The sequence below is a fragment of the Canis lupus genome, chromosome 24, assembly GCF_003254725.2.
Source record: "Canis lupus dingo isolate Sandy chromosome 24, ASM325472v2, whole genome shotgun sequence".
In the NCBI taxonomy this organism is placed as follows: Eukaryota; Metazoa; Chordata; class Mammalia; order Carnivora; family Canidae; genus Canis; species Canis lupus.
The window spans coordinates 41742143-41760437 of record NC_064266.1 but is presented as its reverse complement, the minus strand read 5'-3'; the positions used below and the strand labels follow the sequence as shown (position 1 = coordinate 41760437).

General features: G+C 43.9%; 1 protein-coding gene across 5 annotated transcripts in view; it reads right to left on the bottom strand.

The window, feature by feature from the left end:
• RTF2 (replication termination factor 2) overlaps nucleotides 1–15512 on the bottom strand; it is a 40855-nt gene extending 25343 nt beyond the window's left edge. For all 5 annotated transcript variants that reach the window (XM_049100220.1, XM_049100221.1, XM_025470464.2 and 2 more), the window contains exons 1-5: nucleotides 15354–15512; nucleotides 11004–11098; nucleotides 9554–9647; nucleotides 7228–7367; nucleotides 3114–3192 (exon numbers count right to left, since the gene is read on the bottom strand). In XM_049100220.1, the coding sequence (XP_048956177.1) occupies nucleotides 3114–3192; nucleotides 7228–7367; nucleotides 9554–9647; nucleotides 11004–11098; nucleotides 15354–15422 (477 nt within the window). In that variant the 5' untranslated portion in view covers nucleotides 15423–15512. The remainder of the gene's footprint in view (nucleotides 1–3113; nucleotides 3193–7227; nucleotides 7368–9553; nucleotides 9648–11003; nucleotides 11099–15353) is intronic.
• Between the last annotated feature and the right edge of the window lie 2783 nt (nucleotides 15513–18295).

Below are 18295 nucleotides of genomic sequence, written 5' to 3'. Positions count from 1 at the left end.
TTGTGCAACCCTGGTACCCTCAGTTCCCCTTTCCTTCCTACTTCCTTTCCCTTGAAGCGCCCAACGTGCTGATCTTCAAAAGTTTACCAGTGTCTGATGAAACTTCTCAGGTAACCAAGAAATGTTTCAGACTTCCCTTGCAATGTTGTATTTCAGTGACATAAAATCAACTTCTCTGTGAAGCTCTGTGCAGACAGTCCTGTTTTGCTGTAGGTTTGTCAACACGGTCATTCATATGGATGTGCGAGGTCAGCCTACGCAAAGGACGGCTTCGTGCCATCTAAGGGACGGTGACCATTATGGGGCAAAGAAAATAACATCTGATTGCTCTGGATCCGGCAGTTCCCCAAACTCAGCTGCCCACTGGCATCACTCTGGGAGCCCTTAAGTTAAATCACAAAGCCATGGGGCTTTACCTCAACTGTAAAGACTCAGATTTGGTGGGTCTGAAATGGGGAACTTACACTACTGTTGTGAATAGCCTGGTTTTGGTACCACTGATTTAGGGTATTGGGCTTCTATCATAAATTTCAGCTTAATTTCCCACCTTCTCGTATTTCTGTTCTTTCAAGCAGACTTCGAGAATGTACCTGTGAATGTGTCTAACATGTAAACACACCCTCCATACTATGTGGGAAAACACACACACCCTCTTGAATCCAATGTATAGAAAGTTCCCTTCCTGCCTGAAGGAGCCCCAGGCCAGCCGAGCACTGGATCCCATAGTGCTTCTCCCACAGGAACCCTGCGCTCACCTGCTGCCAAATTCCTCCTCTTGTTTGGCCGTCACCCTCTGTGCATCCTGCACAGGCCTACACATTTATGTTCCCACAGGTGTCAACGGCTCTACACTGCATACCCACCTGGACCTACCCCTTGGGCTGGCCCTCGAAGTTTCCAACGTCCAGTCTGCTCACTTCTCAGGCCTCTCTCTCTCTGCTCACACACCCCGCCCTGCCCATGTGAGCACTACCTCTGGCACTGCACCTCCGTCTCCATGGGCTGCCTGGGCCGCCTTCTCCTTCCGAGGTGGCAGCTGCTGCTCCTCCTCCTCCTGTTCCGCTCCCACCTGCTACCTGTCTTGTACCTTCATGCTTCCCTGCTGATGCACTATCAGTGTCTTGTATTTCTGTAAATGTGCCCATTGGTTCTAATTTTACTTACTTTTACTTTAAATGTTAGCTTTGTATCCCTGCCATAAATACAAAACAGCACCCCTTGCCATAAAGCAAGCACAGAGTGCAGAACACAAAACAAGTCTCACCAGAACTGCCTGCCAGAGCTCTGAGTGTAGTGTCCTCTCTCTCGGGGGGCCTGGCATGTGTTGGAGTGAAATGAAATAAAACCTATTCAGAGCCTTTCTCCTCAAGGCAAGCAGGCATCTGAAGGAGCCCAAAATGGGAGTCCCCATGTTGCTGTGTGTCTCGCAGACCCGTCTGGGGTCCTGTCTGTGCACTGCCTCACACCAGCACTCATACCACTGGTGGTCACATCCGAACCTCTGGGAAAGTCTGACCAATGAGAACCATGCTCTGCCTTGAAGGCTTAGAATGAACATCTCCTCCTTCATAAAGCCACTGCTCACCAGCACAGTCAAAACAAAGTTCTCAGGCCCCTGAATTTAAACAATATCTTTGTCATCCACATGGTAGCTGGCCTCAAAAAAAAAAAAACGATTTTTCATATAACTTAGGATTCCTGTAGGACTATAGTCTCTCGTTGAGTGCAGGGACTATGTCAACTCTTTGCCCTCGGAGTACCTGCCACTTCACCTTTAATACAGAAGATGTAATAAACAGTGGTGAATAAATAAATGACATAAGTCAGTTTCTGAATGCATTCCGTGAATTTCTTTTCTTTTATAAAAGCTCAATGAGACATGCCAAATTCTGTGATGGCTTTATTCACAATCACCCCAAAATGGAAACAACTCCATGCCTCTCAGCGACTTCCTCACCAACAATTACTTTTGGCTTGTCTTTGCATCCCAAATAAATGGAAACGCTCTGGTGTCATCCTCTGCATCTGGTTTCTTTTATAGAGGGACCATTTTCAAACTAAAGTACATCGAGTCCACTTTAAAGCTGCCCTCTTGCCTTCCTTCCCACTGTTCTTAGAATAAAATCCATAAGCCCCAATGTGGCCTGCTGGGCCCTGTATGAAGTGACCCCTACCTAACCTGTCTTTCCTACTTCTCCCTCCACTGGCCACTCCTCCACCACACTTTCTGTTCCTTACACTAGCCAAGTCCTCTGTTACTTCAAAGCTTTTGCTCCTCCTTTGCACCCTTCAGGTCAGCTCAAACCTCTGGAGGTGCCTTTGCCAACCACCACTATGGCAGCCTTTCTCCCTAAGGGACATCACCGTGTGTCTCCTTCCTAGCATTTGTCACAACTGCAGCTGCCTTGCTCTGCTATCTGAGTGCCACTCTCTCCAACTAGACTGTGGGTTCCATGAAAGCAAGAGCTCTATCAATCTTATCCCTTAGGCCATCCCACCATATGCTGCTTAGGACAGAGGCTGGCCCCGTCCTAAGCAGGGGGAAGCAGAAGGAATAGGGGAAACCCCTTACTTTTCTCTTAATTTTGCTGTGAAAACTACTCTAAAAAATAAAGTCTTACAGAAAATAAAAAAGGAAAAAAAAAAAAAAAAAAAACAACCGACCCAGTCCAGTGGGGAAATCATCACATAACTAGCAATTACACTCTGATGAGATCAGTTCGATAACAAGGTACCCAGGGAATGGGGAAGGAGGCTTGGCAGCAGGGGTTTACAGAGGAAGCAACTGCTCTGGAACTAAGGTTTACGGGGGACATGACTTCCGGGCCGGCAGGTTAGGGCTGAGGGAACAAAGGCACAGAAGAGGGGTCAGGGCGTGGCCCGAGCTTGGCCTGTGCGGGACAGGCCGCCAGGGACAGGTCACAGAAGGCAGTGTGAATCTACATCCAGCAAGCTTGAGCCACGGAAGGGTTTTAAGCAGAGAAACAACTAATGAGATCTGTGTTTCAGAAAGAATTGAAGGATGTTGAAATATCACATGAAGGGAGGGACCCTAAACCACCTGATTTCCTCAGCTACTAAGACGGAAAAAATGATATATGTCAACAACTCACTGTGTGACAAACTTCTGCTTTTATCTCTTTCAAGGCTCGCTCAGAAAACACACAACCACAGCACCGCAGGAAGCAAAACCTGGAGAAATAATCCAAAATGGAGGATGACTTAAATAATTTAAAAATGATCACCCAGACTATCAGTTAACATTTGTCCAGTTTGTACAAAGGCCAAGAAGTACAAAGAAAAAAATGGTCACATCTGATTTAAAGGAAAAAAATTAACACGTCCCATATATATCTATATGCTACTTTATATATATACACACATATATAAAAACCAGAAATATAGGCCACAGTCCTATTCCTGCTCCCCTGTAATAATCCTTTAGAATAAAGTCCCTTCTACAAAAAATAAATTAAAAAAGCCCTACAAACATAAAAAGTCAAAAGACGGGGGCAGCCCGGATGGCTCAGCGGTTTAGTGCCAACTTCAGTCCAGGGTGTAATCCTGGAGACCCGGGATCGAGTCATGTGTCAGGCTCCCTGGGTGGAGCCTGCTCCTCCCTCTGCCTGTGTCTGTGCCTCCCCCCGCCCCCCCCCCCCCCCCCCCCGTCTCTCATGAATAAATAAATAAAATCTTAAAAAAAAAAGTCAAAAGACAGAATAGGACCTCTGGGAGAAAATATCTTAAATATATAAGAGATTCAGTGTTTATGAATATAGAAAAAGGTCTCAAAAAAGCAAAAATAAGCAATATATTAGAAAAATGGGCATAGGCATTCACACAGGAGAAAGATAAATGGCCAAAACCTATAAAAGATGCTTAACCTCAACTGTTAATTAAAGAAACTCACTGCAAAACAACGATGTGCCATGTTTTACATAGCCAGCAGTAGTGAGAGAGACTAAAGGTATCCAGTATCCAGCTGGAAAAGGAGGAAACAGGCGAGTCTTGGTGGCAGACACCGCATGGTGTGTCTCAGTGGGACAATTTGCAGTATCAAGGAAAGAATCACTTTTTTGACCATCTCTTAAAGGTTGCAAGATATGTATGTTTCCATGACTGTGGGAAGAACGCTGTTTATTTGTATTTCTAATGGCAGAGGTACAGGGAAGTGCAGAGTATGCGTGTTGGTATTGGGCAGGTCTGTAGGGGGCATTAAACTCCAAACAACTAAGTCCACTGCCACTGGAGGCAGGAACTGCGGGAAAGGGGCAAAAATCACGTGCACATCTAACTTTATATATTCCTCTAAAAATGCCACAACAGAAATTCTCACCAATTCTCTAGGGATTGTAGTGGATACAGATTGCCATAACAAAGACCCAATTTTTTTTTTTTTTTTCAAAGACCCAATTAATAACACTTACTACATTCATTTACTGTTGCTTAGGACCCCCCCAAAAAAATCCTATTTTATGGATGATTATTAGTAATTTAGAAAATGATATTTTTTTAAAAAATATTTTATTTGAGAGAGAGAGAGAGCGAGCGAGCACGAGCAGGGTGAGGGGCAGAGGGAGAAGGAGGTTCCCTGGTGAGCAGGAAGCAGGATGCAGGACTCAATCCCAGAACCCTGGTATCATGACCTTAACCAACTGAGCCACCCAGGTACCTCGAAAATTATTTCTCTTTAAATAAAGGCTCAATGTTTTCATTACACTAGTCATTCATTTCCATTTTTCTCTGTATTTAAATATTCATTGTGTAAACTATAATAGCGACACCTGGGTGGCTCAGTGGTTGGGAGTCTGCCTTGGGCTCGGGGCGTGATTGAGTCCCCTACATGGAGCCTGCTTCTCCCTCTGCCTGTGCCTCTGCCTCTCTCTCTCTCTATGTCTCTCATGGATAAATATATAAAATCTTTTTTTTAAAAAAAAACTTTAATAAATGTATGAAGTAACCTTCAAATCAATTTTGCAGTGTGGAGGCCCTATTAATAGCAGGAGGGCAGAGCCAAAACAGGCAAAGCTCATTTAATGGGGAGGAGAGAAGAGAGGAGAATAACCAGTGAATAAAAGGGAAAAACTAGAGAAGCCACAATTGGAGCAACAGGCTGTGTACAAGGAACCCCTCCTCAAGACCCCAGATTGAGTCTGTTTCTAAGTTCCTCTTTTGGGGTGAACCATAGTTTTCTTAAAAAGAAGTGGGATGCCAGACACAAAAGGTCAAATACTGAGTGATTCTACACATTGGAAATCTCCAGAACAGGCAAATCCATGAAGCCAGCAGACTGGTGGTAGCCAGGGGCTGGGGGTGGAGGTATGTGGAGGACTGCTCCGTGGCTAGGGACTTTTCCTTTGAGGTGAGGACAATGGAGAAAATGGAACCAGACAGAGGTGCGGGCTGCCTAGCACTGTGGTTGTACCAAACACCTCTGATGTGTGCACCTTAAAATGGTCATTTTTTTAAAAAAGATTTTATTTAATCATGAAAGACAGAGAGAGAGAGAGAGAGAGAGAGAGAGAGGGGCAGAGGCAGAGGGAGAAGCAGGCTCGATGCAGGGAGCCCGACGTGGGACTCGATCCCGGGACTCCAGGATCAGGCCCCGGGCTGAAGGCAGGCTAAACTGCTGAGCCGCCCGGGCTGCCCAAAATGGTCATTTTCATGTTACAACTTTCACCTCGAAATGGTGCATGCATACACCACATACAGAACCACACACAAAAGTGGGACAAAGCTAGGTACATTAGTCTGCTTCCCCAGAACTTCAGCTTTTTAATTAATTACTTTTTCTTTCAGCTTTATTTAGGTACAACTGACCAACACAAATTGCATATATTTAGAGCGTACAACTTGATGATTTGATATATATACACGCTGTGAAACGATCGTCACTGTCAAGCCAATTAACATATCCACCACCTCAGAGAGTTACCACTAAATGGGAAACTTTGAGAGGCTTAAATGATTTAAAGTCAAATGGTCTGAAGAATGTAACCTTTACATGCTCCTTGGGGCTAAAATTTTACTTCTCTCCAAGGCCACAAAGCCACAGGCTATTCTGTTCCAGAGCATGCTGGTTACACTCTCGGGCAGTTTGCCACGCACAGCATACACATGTCCATTAAGTGGATATGCATAAATGTGCCAGAATGCTCCAGAGTCAATGTGGCTGTTTATAACTCAATGAAAGTTTTTACTTACTTGAGATACTCCCTGTCTCACCCCCACCCGTTTCCTGAATGAAAACAGTAAAACAAAGTACTACTTTCCAACAAGTAATATGTTAGATGGAAGATTCCATGAGATGGTAGGTGGGACCACCAGTTACTAAAGGTATTTCTAAATGGTGGGAAAAGAGTTGGAAGCTTTGACTTACTGACACATCCTATAAAAAGGCACCTGATAACCCATTCAATATTCATATTTTTTAAGGCAGAAACATACGGGTTGCTTACATTTGCTATAGAACTCTTGACCTTATGATTACTGGTACCCTAGTTAGAGGATCTGGTCGCTACAACTTCAAAGCAAGTTACCTTTATCAGCTGGGTTTTAGCTGACTGAGCGACCACATGCTCAGGGATATTGTTTTCCACAATTAGAAAGAAACGGGGGGTAGCCCAGGTGGCTCAGTGGTTTAGGCACCATTTGTTCTCTGCTTTGCTTCCCATAGGGAAAGACCAAGTAATCCTATTCAAGTCTTGTTTTTTTTTTTTTTTTAAAAAAAAGATTTTATTTATTTATGCCTGTAAGACAACTCCCATTTCTTTTCTTTTTTTTTTTGAAAGATTTATTTATTTATTAACACAGAGACACAGAGAGAGAGAGGCAGAGACACAGGCAGAGGGAGAAGCAGGCTCCATGCAGGGAGCCCGACGTGGGACTCGATCCCGGGTCCCCAGGATCACGCCCTGGGCTGAAGGTGGTGCTAAACCACTGAGCCACCTGGGCTGCCCCATTCAAGTCTTGTTAAGTGTCACACTGGAAATTTTTTAAAATCCCTCTTTACTTCAGGTGCTCCTATTCTCAAGAACAGAAAGCACAGACACCAAAGCTGGGTGGACTTGGATGCCACCTTATAGACATCCAGCACTTCTGCCCTAGGCACGACCCAAAACAAACCAGACTTTAATGAAGACTGTGTGATCATAAAGCTACAGGACAAAACAGCACCAGTATTCTCTAACCAGACCACACACCGTCTGCCCCATGTCCGTTACTGACCTGTGCCGGCCATTCATCTCTAAGCCCACGACGGGGCAGATGAAACGTGCCCGCTGGAGGTCATCATGTTTGTCACCTTTTGTGTTTCCTCTGTCTCCTTCCCAGGCAGGATTATCAGAAAGTCTTAGTTCTGTCACATTCTGTGAAAAACCATCAATATATTAAGAATTCATCTGATTAAGGGATTATTCTTAGCTTCAATAGCCACCTAAATTAACCACCTAAATTATTCCAGTTCAGAATTTCACATCCAAACCTGATCTTCCTAGCTACTTCCTTTGACCACCAATTGTAACATGGATGAAAAACTTAAACCATAAATTGTGATAAAAAACAGGACTTTTAAAATTCACTGGCTGGCAAGTGATTAATTTCCACTTTGCCAATATTTTGCTATTTAAAAAAGTAACTTTTTTTTGGTTTCTGTTTTATTTTTTTAAGATTTAATTTATTTATTCATGAGAGACACAGAGGGAGAGAAGCAGAGACACAGGCAGAGGGAGAAGCAGGCTCCATGCAAGGAGTCTGATGTGGGACTTGATCCTAGAAATCCAGATCAGGCCCTGAGCCAAAGGAAGATGTTCAACTGCTGAGCCACCCAGGCATCCCTAAAAAAGTAACTTTGGACATGAAAAATAACTCCACTAACAGAACATTTTGTATTCGTTTTATCCAGAAAGGAACACTTCCTTTCCCTGTGAATGAATCCTCACTAAGGCTGCTCCATATTACTGCTACCCTCGTTTATTTAATAGTTGGACAGACAGTAAAATCTATGAGGCCAACAGTCTAATGAGCCCAAGGCAGAACATTAGCCAGAGAATACTTCCATATTCCAAGATCTGGCTATTCAGGTTCTCAAAAACTCACCTTCACAAGGAGTGATCTAATGGCTCCACTTTAGCATTTGAACACTTCTTGACATTTAATTGTACCATTTTGTTTTCAGCACCCCAGAGAGCAGCAGAGTGCCTCGAAAGGAAAGCCACCCTGGTACGGTCAACTTCCTGGTTGACAGCTAGCCGCCAAGTGTCTCATCAAATTCTCCACTCAAGAGTATTTGTGGGCTATTAATTGACGGTAATGATCATTTTGCTAGTAGCATTGTTTTATTTGAATTCTCTGCTTAAAAGTTCTGATTTCGGGGACGCCTGGGTGGCCCTTTGGCTCAGGGCGTGATCCCGGGATCCCAGTCCCGCATCAGACTCCTTGCATGGAGCCTGCTTCTCTTCCCTCTGCCTGTGTCTCTGCTTCTCTCTCTCTCTCTCTGTGTCTCCCATGAATAAACAAATAATATCTTAAAAAAAAAAGTTCTGATTTCTTGAAGTTTTTTTTTGCATTAAAAGTTCAATCATATACCTTGAATATTATTTTCAATATAGAATTGCATAAATTAATTTCAATGATAATCACTTTTTTGAAATAAAATAATTATGCTACCATGGTTGTTTTAAGAATGAATTCTCAAAAAAAAAAAAAAAAAAGAATGAATTCTCTTCCCAAGATAAAGGGTGACAAAAACCAGGATGGTTACTTCTGAAGCACTATTTTAGCTACATTTCAGAATTACTAATTTGCCTGAAATTAACATATTTTGCATCCTGTAATCAATCCAAGAATTCAAACAAAAAGCCTAATAGAATAAAAAATTTACAAAGAAAGAAAAGAAAAAAAATCCAAAGCCTTATATAGGGAGCTAGGAATTCTGGTTCTGGTTTAGGTGCCTGATTAACTGTGTAGCCTCAAAAAGTCATGGAGAGTGAGCATTCTCACCTGTGAGATGAAGTGTTTGATAAGCTTGATGGTCCTCAAATTCTCTATCATTTTTCTGATTTTTCTCCCATTGACCAGATTTGCAAGATTTTGTCCTCTCAACCAACCTCTTTTAGTGAAAAATTTGTTTTTCCATTTTTATAAAAGAATTTTAACTGCCAATCAGAATGTCTAATTAGTTGGAGATACCACACAGATTTAACAAGTGATCTCCCTATAAAAACGGTAATTCTTTAGGTATATTCCAAATCAGAAATTCAAGTCGCTGAGTTTTAACTACAAAAAAAGTTCCCAAATATTTATTCATCATATTAAGAGTTTTCGAACCTCTTTTGCACATATTAAATTATAACAGATGTTTAAGGCAGAAGGACAGGTGTGGGAACTTCTGGCTTGAGCTTTACATGACCTGCCCCAAATCACACTTATTATTAGGCGGCTGGGTAGAAATGGAATTCCAAATTTCTGAGTTCAGTCTATAAAGTACATGAATTCTATAAAGTAAACACTAACCACTGAGATCCTTGGAGAACTTCAGAATCACTGGTCTTACCTTAATGCTTTTAATGTGGGATGCGGCCTTCCCAAGAGCCTTTTCAGAAGATTTGTCCAATAGAAACTCAATGACAGCATCTTTGTTATAAAGTCTGCAACAATAAGGATTAGTCAAAACATTCTGGCAACATTCTGTGAAAAACCATCAATATATTAAGGAGTTCTTAATATACTAAGAACCTTAATTTATTCTTACTCCACACAAAGGAGTAAGAATAAATTCACTACAATCCAAAGCAATTTACATTTGATAACAGAAATGCCCTGCATTATTAAAAAAGTAAATTAAATCCTGCCTCAACTATTTCCAGAGCATACAAAGAAAGAATCTAGTTTTGTTTTGTTTTTTTAAAGACTTTATTTAGGGGGATCCCCGGGTGGCGCGGCGGTTTAGCGCCTGCCTTTGACCCAGGGCGCGATCCTGGAGACCCGGGATCGAATCCCACATCGGGCTCCCGGTGCATGGAGCCTGCTTCTCCCTCTGCCTGTGTCTCTGCCTCTCTCTCTCTCTCTCTCTCTGACTATCATAAATAAATAAAAATTAAAAAAAAAAATAAATAAAGATTTTATTTAGGGATGCCCGGGTGGCTTAGCAGTTGAGCGTCTGCCTTTGACTCAGGGTGTGATCCCAGAGTCCAGGGATCAAGTCCCACATCGGGCTCCCCACATGGAGCCTGCTTCTCCCTCTGCCTATGTCTCTGACTCTCTCTCTCTGTACCTGTCATGAATAAATAAAATCTTAAAAAAAAAAAAAAAGATTTTATTTATTTGACAGAAAGAAAGAGTGCAAGCAGGGGGATCAGCAGAGGGAGAGGGAGAAGCAAATTCTCCGCTGAGCAGAGAGCCCAATCCGAACCTGAATCCCAGGATCCTAGGATCATGACCTGAGCTGAAGGCAGAAGCTTAACTGATTGAGCCACCCAGGTGCTCCAAGAAACTAGTTTAAATCAAGGGTTGCAAACTGGCAGTCTTAATGTGATCTGAATAGGATCTTAAAAATTGGGAAATTTAATAGAAAAGTACACATTTTCAACTTTTCCTGGGAAAAACAATCAGAAGTTCTGGAAGCAATAGGCCCACATTCTGGAACTGCAACACCTGGCTGGAAATGAGCAGTAGCCACCCTTTGAGACAGGACGTGAACTCCCCATTTTCCTACAGTCCCCACCATTCTCTACTACCCCACATTGCTCCTTCATGCATTTATGTTTATCATTCAGCTCTTATTGGGCCCTGAATTTTCAGATCATGGATTAAGTAAACCAAACAAAATAGAAAAATGCAGAAGTATGTTCAGAGACAGGGAATGATAACTCAGACTTCGTAAGTTTGAGATAATTCACATTTCATGAATCAAGAACTGTATTTAAAATTCTTTTTTTTCACATTAAAATTCTTTAAAAAATTAGTTAATAAGAATTCATCTCAATTAAGTAAAAGAACCATACCTGCCAAGTTCACAGGCAACTATTGGTCGCCTTAGTATTTCTTGACTTAGAGTACAATAGTTCCACTGGGCCACTAGTTCAGCATCTTTGTCAACCTAAGAAAAGAAAAAAAAAAATCCTTTCAATTAACTTTCAGCTCTGAAAGACATATGGTCCACAGTTCTACATATAAAGGCTTATTCAGTAATACCACAGGTGATGATTTTTGTCTTTTATATCAAAAACAGTGACATATGAAACTGGGACTTAAAAAGTCAAAGTAACTACTACCATGTCAAATAAATTTCCCTCCAAATGTGACGCCTACAACAGAACAGTTCACATCAAGTCATTAAGTTGCTTATGAAAGCTTCATATAAATATCACTATCTTGTTTTAAGTTTATTTATTTATTTTTTAAATAAATCTCTACACCCAACGTGGGGCTTGAACTCATGACCCCAACATCAAGAGACATGTTCTTTGACTGAGCCAAAGGTGCCCCTAATATTTGTATCTTAACAATAAGTTAGAGAATCCATACAGAAAAAAATAAGCAATACAGGTTCATTTCTGTCAATGGGAAAGGCTCTAAAGTTTTCGCTGATTTTAAAGATTAAGAATTTTAGAAAATAGATATATTTTCTTAAAAAGTTCAGCAAAAGACTATAAACTTCTTTATAAAAATCACCAATTTAACCCTGTTCATCAGGGGGCATACGAAATCCTTACCCAAACTATTAAAATCCAAACACAAGACCTTCTAATTGCCCTCAAATGATATCTCACCTATGTAATATTCTATGTCTCACTCTTCCCCTCCTAGAATGCCAAACCTGAATATAATAGGATGGCCCAAGTGGGAGAAAATAGGAAGAGAGAAAAAAAATGTGGAAAAATTCCCTTAAATTTACTTTTTGTAGTAACAACTGCTTAAGTGTTTACTGAGTGCCAAGTGCTGTGCTAAACAGTTTCCGTGACTTGATCTTTTAGCCCTCATAAAAATCCAATAACTTATTATTTCTACTTTGTTACTGAGGAGCTGGAGGTACCAAGAAGTTAGGTTACATGTCCAAGTTTTCACAGCAAGTAGATGAAGGAGCTAAAATAAGAACCCAAGCAGGCTGTTTTATTTTGTTTTGAGATTTTATTTATTTATTTGAGAGAGAACGGGGAAGAAGTATGGGAGGGAGAGTCTCAAGCAGACTCTGCAGTAACCGCGGAGGCCAATACAGGGCTCGATCCCACAACCCTGAGATCATGACCTGAGCTGAAACCAAGAGTCAGATGCTTAACCTACTGTACCTCTGAGACCATGCCTTTTTTTTTTTTTTTTTTTTTTTTATTCATGAGAGACACACACAGAGAAAGGCAGAGACACAGGCAGAGGGAGAAGCAGACTCCATGCAGGGAGCCCGACGGGGTACTCAATCCCAGGTCTTCAAGATCACGCCCTGGGCTGAACTGAAGGTGGCGCTAAACCGCTGAGCCACCCGGGCTGCCCTGAGACCATGCTTTTAATCACTACTTTCTATTGCTTTTCTATTATTTCAAATAGAACAAAACAGAAAAAAATAGAACAAAGCCCACATTACTATAACTGTTATTCTATCCACACCCCAGATCCAAGAGCCACATTTTGGCAGCTTAAACAGCTTTTATCAAAATTCACAATGCAGCCAAGCCCTAAGAAAAACCTTAGTAAAGTTCGATTTTCTATACCCTTTGCAACGTCAAAAAAACCACATTAAGTAAGTCTACTTTCTGGAAGCCTCACCTGCTTTACCCATAGTCCTCTGCTGATTCAAAAAATAACCGGGAGAACCGGGGATAGGGAGAAAAGTGTTAAACTAATCCTTATACCCAGAGATTTAAAAATTAGCAACCCCAAAAAACTTCTGAAATCCTTTTTTTTTTAACCAAGGTCTCTTTTCTTTTCAGGGAAAGGCCTTGAACTACAGCAATAGTTTTGTCAGATCAAACATACCATATGAGTGATCAAAAATATTACATTATTATGTATCTATTTGTGTTTTTTAAATTATGTATCTATTTGAAATGTAAGCAATGCAAAGGCTGGACAATGTTCACTGCTGTGTCCCCAGGGCCTAGACTGGTGTCTAAGGTAAGCATTTAATAAAATATTTGTTAAATAAATAAGGTTAACAAAAATCCATCATGCCTGAGCACTCTGGTTGTCTCAGATCACCCTTTCTTTTTTCTACCCCCTACTGACACCTTGCCAAGCTTTTCATTAAGCTGCTCCTCTTCAGTCCTAGCCACAAGTTAACAAAATTAGCTGAATACTTTTTTTGGCAAGAGCTCTCATGAGTGTTAACCATCTACCATTAGTGTATGTATATGTAGATATGAGTGGAGGGCACACTCCATCCTCTTGAGTGCTCATTACCACATTCAACACATTTACTAAGCGTCTACTGTGTGGTGGGCAGAGGTAAGACACGCAAAGTCTCTGCTCACTTTGGAGAAAGACAAACAATAAACAAACAAGAACAACGATAAGCTCTATAAAGAAAAGGAAAGCAGCAAAAGAGGATAGAGAACAACTGGAAGTGACACGTATTTTGGCAATAGTGGGGTTGAAATGACATCTGAGGAAAGAACTGAATGAAGTAAAGAAATGAATATCTCAGCAAAGAACATTATCAGGTTGTGGAAATTATACTCCAGGCTGAGGAAAACAAGGCTTGTACGACTGGAAAAGGATGAAAGACCTGGAAGCGGGTAGAAGATGAGGTGGAAAAACAGGCAAGGCATCTGATCACACAGGACTTTGTGCGATTTTGTTCTGAATATGACAAATGGCTGGAGGATTTTAAATATAGTAGTGATATGTGAGATTTACTTTTAAAAAGATTTCTCTAGTTGCTGAAGGGAGAATATATGGAGCACCCACATGTGCCAGGCACTGTATCTGATCTTTTACATGCCTTCTGTTATTAAAAAGCAATTATTGGGGGTGGGGGGCACCTGGGTGGCTCAGCAGTTGAGCATCTTCCTTCAGCTCAGGGCGTGATCTTGGGTCCTGGGATCCAGTCCCACGTCGGGCTCCCCACAGGGAGCCTGCTTCTGCCTCTGCCTGTGTCTCTGCCCCCCGCCCCCCATCATGAAGAGATAAATAAATTTAAAAACCTTAAAAAAATTTAAAAAAAATCTTTAAAAAAACCAAGTAATTACTAACATGGGGCACCTGGCTTAGCTGGTAGATCACATGACTTGATCTTGAGGTCACCAGTTCAAGACCCATGATGGTCGTAGAGATTTTTTTTTTTAAGATTTATTTATTCATGACACACAGAGAGTGAGACAGGCAGCGACACAGGCAGAGGGAGAAGCAGGCTCTCTGCGGGGATCCCAATGCGGGACTCAACCCCAGGGTCACGACTTGAGCTGAAGGCCGACGCTCAACCGCTGAGCCACCTAGGCGCCCAGGTCGTAGAGATAATTTTAAAAATAAAGCATTAAAAAAATAATTACTAATGCTGACTTTGAATTCCTGAATAAATGGCTGGAAATTGGGATCCCTGGATGGCTCAGCGGTCGAGCGCCTCCCTTCGGCCTGGGGTGTGGTCCTGGGGTCCTGGGATCGAGTCCCGCGTTGGGCTCCCTGCATGGAGCCTGCTTCTCCCTCTGCCGGTGTCCCTGCCTCTCTCATGAATAAATAAATAAAATCTTAAAAACTGGCTGGAAATCCTGGCTTCATTATCTGTCCGTTCTGTGATCCTGATCACGCCACTCACTCAATTCCCCTGTTAGCAGCACGGAGATGATCACAGGCGACCTTCTCGGAACACCGCCGGCTCGTTCACATACTCACCGAGCTTACTGGGCCAGGGGCCGTGCGCTATAGCGGCAGGGGACGGACAGACAGACTTTGCTCCGGGAAGCTCACCTGCCTCTGTGACCGACACTAATCAACCACGAAGGCAGGGTGCAGGGGAGTCAGGTGGTTAGGGCCCGAGCTCGTGTGGATAAGGGAACCTCTGGGAGAAAATGAGGTCCAGCGTGCACCAGGCTCAGGGAGCAGCAGCCGCCTGCCCCGGCGACCAACGGCAGCCAGTCTTCAAGTCCCGGCCCCGCAGCTGTGTCCTCCGGGCCCTCGATTTCTCCGTCTGAAAAGCGACGGGGCAACGACAGTGCGTGCCCACGGGCTGCTGTGAGAACGTACGAGCCACCCCGCATTATTAAGAGCGGGCAGCAGGCAGGGTCCGACAGCAGTACCGCTGTCAACTCTGAGTCTCCCCCCAACCAGCACGGCGGCGTCAGGAGCCCCGCTGGCCCCACCCCCACCGCCCCTCGCTCCCTGGACACCCCACGGCCGCCGGGCCCCCCTGGACCCACGTCGCTGACCTTCTCAACCTTCTTCGGCCCCTTGACCAGTTCGTGTCTCTTGGGGATTGTTCCTCCGTCGCAACCCATCGCGAGCCGGGAGCCCGAGCCCGCAGCAACTCCCCGCAGCCGCCACTTCCGGAAGTCCCTGGCGAGCCCCTGGCGACTGCGGCCGTCACTTCCGGCGCGCCCGGATGACGCAGGCGCCCCTCGCGCGCAGCGGGGCGGATCCGTTGCCAAGCTCCGGTTGCCATGGAGAGCGTCGCTAGGCGCTGGGCCGGGGAGGCCCCAGCGGCGCGGGTTGCGGGAGCGCCGGCCTGTGCTTGCGCGCGCGGGGCTGGCGGAGCGTCCCGGTCTCCCGGGCCCCCGCAGGTCCCTTCCTGCCTTCGGGTGGGCGCAGGGCGCAGGGGCTCGGCTGCACCGTGGAGGTGGCTCGCCGCGCTTCGGGAGCAGGGGTGACACAGGGGTCACCCGCCCCGGGTGTCTGGCGCCGGGCGCGCCACATCCCGGGACCGCGAGGGAAAGGGCTGCATTTTCTTAGTGCAATCAGCGATGCATGTGACGGCGCCTGTTATTTCCGCTAACGATTAGGTGTTTACTCGAGAACTTGTTAGGGAGCACCCCCGTGACTTCGGAGCTCACGACAATCCTGTGAAGGCTGTTGCAGGAGGTGCAGGGGAAGTACCTCTGTCTGGGTAGGGCCTGCAACTTTGGCAATGCCGCGGTCCGGTCCACGGAGGAAATGCTGCAAAGCAAATGCATGCTGTGCCTGCATGCATTGGAGTCACAGCCTCCTCTTTTATGGAATTTATTTATTTATTTATTTATTTATTTATTTGAGTTATTTAAAAGCAAGTATAGTGAGTGAAGAGAGGCAGGTATGAGAGCCGCACTGATGTCAACCTGCCTTTTCCAAGACACGGGTTGTATTACTTCGGAACGACAGCACAGATCCCTTGCAGCCCCCCTGCTAACATCCATGACTGTCTACTTTCATGCTCTTGACCTTCTTTCTACTTGTTCCTTTAATTATTATAGCCATTAGGGGAAGGTCAACCACAGGGAGTAAGGTGGGCCTACCTAAGTGGATGCTACCTTGCTGACCCAAAGTGAGACGGAAAAACAAAAAACCCCCAAAGACAAAAAAAAAAAAAAAAAAAAAAAAAAAACAACCCTGAAAACATTCCCCAGTTGGGAACAGAAAATATGTGGCTATGAAAACTTCATAGATTGTAACATTGGATTATCTGTTCCTGCAATTAATGGGAATTAAAAGAAAGTAAGTCCTTTAATCGGTTGGTCTCTTACGGCCTTGGGATGTATTTTTATGCCAGCTAAAGAAATTGTTGACTCTGTGAGGTGGGGGCTTCATTTTCATCTCTATTATATCCTCAGTGCACGGAAGAGCCTTTGGCACACTCAATGGTCATTTCCTCAATGAACCAAAAAGGAAGTGCAGACACATTCATGTCCAGTTTGGGCAGCCCCTAAAACTGATAAGTGCCATGAAAATCCATTTGCAAGTAAGGAACCAGAAGCCTGGAAAGATCAAAGGACTCGCCCAAGGTCCCACAGCTAGTAAGAGGGAGAGCTGGAACTGGATTGCAAGATTAGTTTTCTCCCCAAAACGACAGAAAACCAGGAACAGAGTAGCATGAACGTGAAGGCCTTTAGACAGACTCTCAAACCAGTGCTCTTTTCTGGCTACTAAATATGCCCCTCACCGACTTCGTTTGGAGAAATTAAAATAAAAATAACCATTCTTTATTAAACCATGACTGTGCCCGGGAGATTTGGAGGCATGGTTTCCTCTGTCTTCACAATTTAGGAGGTTGGGGATATCATGCCTTCCATCTTCCAAATGACAAAACTGCGATTGAGGTGTACAAGGTGTCTCGGGTCAGGGGCACACAGCGGTTGAGTAAAAGGAGTACAAGATGAGAGGCTTTCTCAAATGAGGCCCATGTGACTACCAATGCCACGTTCCTTAACTTCTCCCTGAAAGCTGCTGCAACACCCAGCAGTGCCAACTGGGTGGGCATTGAAGCTTGGGCAGCTGAATTTTTTTTCTCTCTTCCTCCCTGGTTTCCTCATTTAGAATATTGTTTTTTTGTTTTTGTTTTTTTTTTTTTTAGGCTACTCTGTGTCTATAAAGTCTGTCCCTATGCACAGCTTAAGCTTTTGTAGAGTTAAAATCATCAATAACAAGTAATTTGTATTGAGGGTTGGCTGAGTATCAGATGCTATATTCAGGGCTTTACACGATTTGAGACATTTTGTTGTGGGCACAGTAGACACACTGGTGTCCTTAGCTGCTATTTCCACTGCCTTTGCTGAATGAACTGGTAACAGGTTATTTCCTTACAAGGATCTTTTTGTAAAAAAAAAAGATTTTATTTATTTACTCATGAGAGGCACAGAGAGAGGCAGAGACACAGGCAGAGGGAGAAGCAGGCTCCCTGCAGGGAGCCCGATGCGGGACTCGATCCTAGGATCCCCAGATCGCTCCCTTAGCCGAAGGCAGACATTCAACCACTGAGCCCCCAGGTGCCCCTCCTTACAAGGATCTTTGGTGACAACTTTGCCCCAGTCAAACCGTGAATTTAAAGGCTGGGAGAGAAATAAAACCAGGAAAGAGAAAACCATCACCCCTTAGCAAAACCAGTGTTTCTTAACCTCTGTGGGGTCATGGGACCTGATAGAGAATTTACTGAAAACTTATTCCCCTGAAAAATAGCCAGTAGTACATAGAAAATTTTGCTGCAGTTTACACATCTGTGTATTTCATTCATCACCCTGTGAGGCCCAAGCTAAGAACCCGTACACTGCTACTGCCTGCTACAATCTTTCTCAAACGTGTCGGCCTTCTGACCGGTGAGGGTCTGATTTCCAGTCCCGTGCTCTTCCGAAGCTGTGGTTTACAATTCTGCCCAGACAAGGCAGACAGACAAAGCGACTCATTT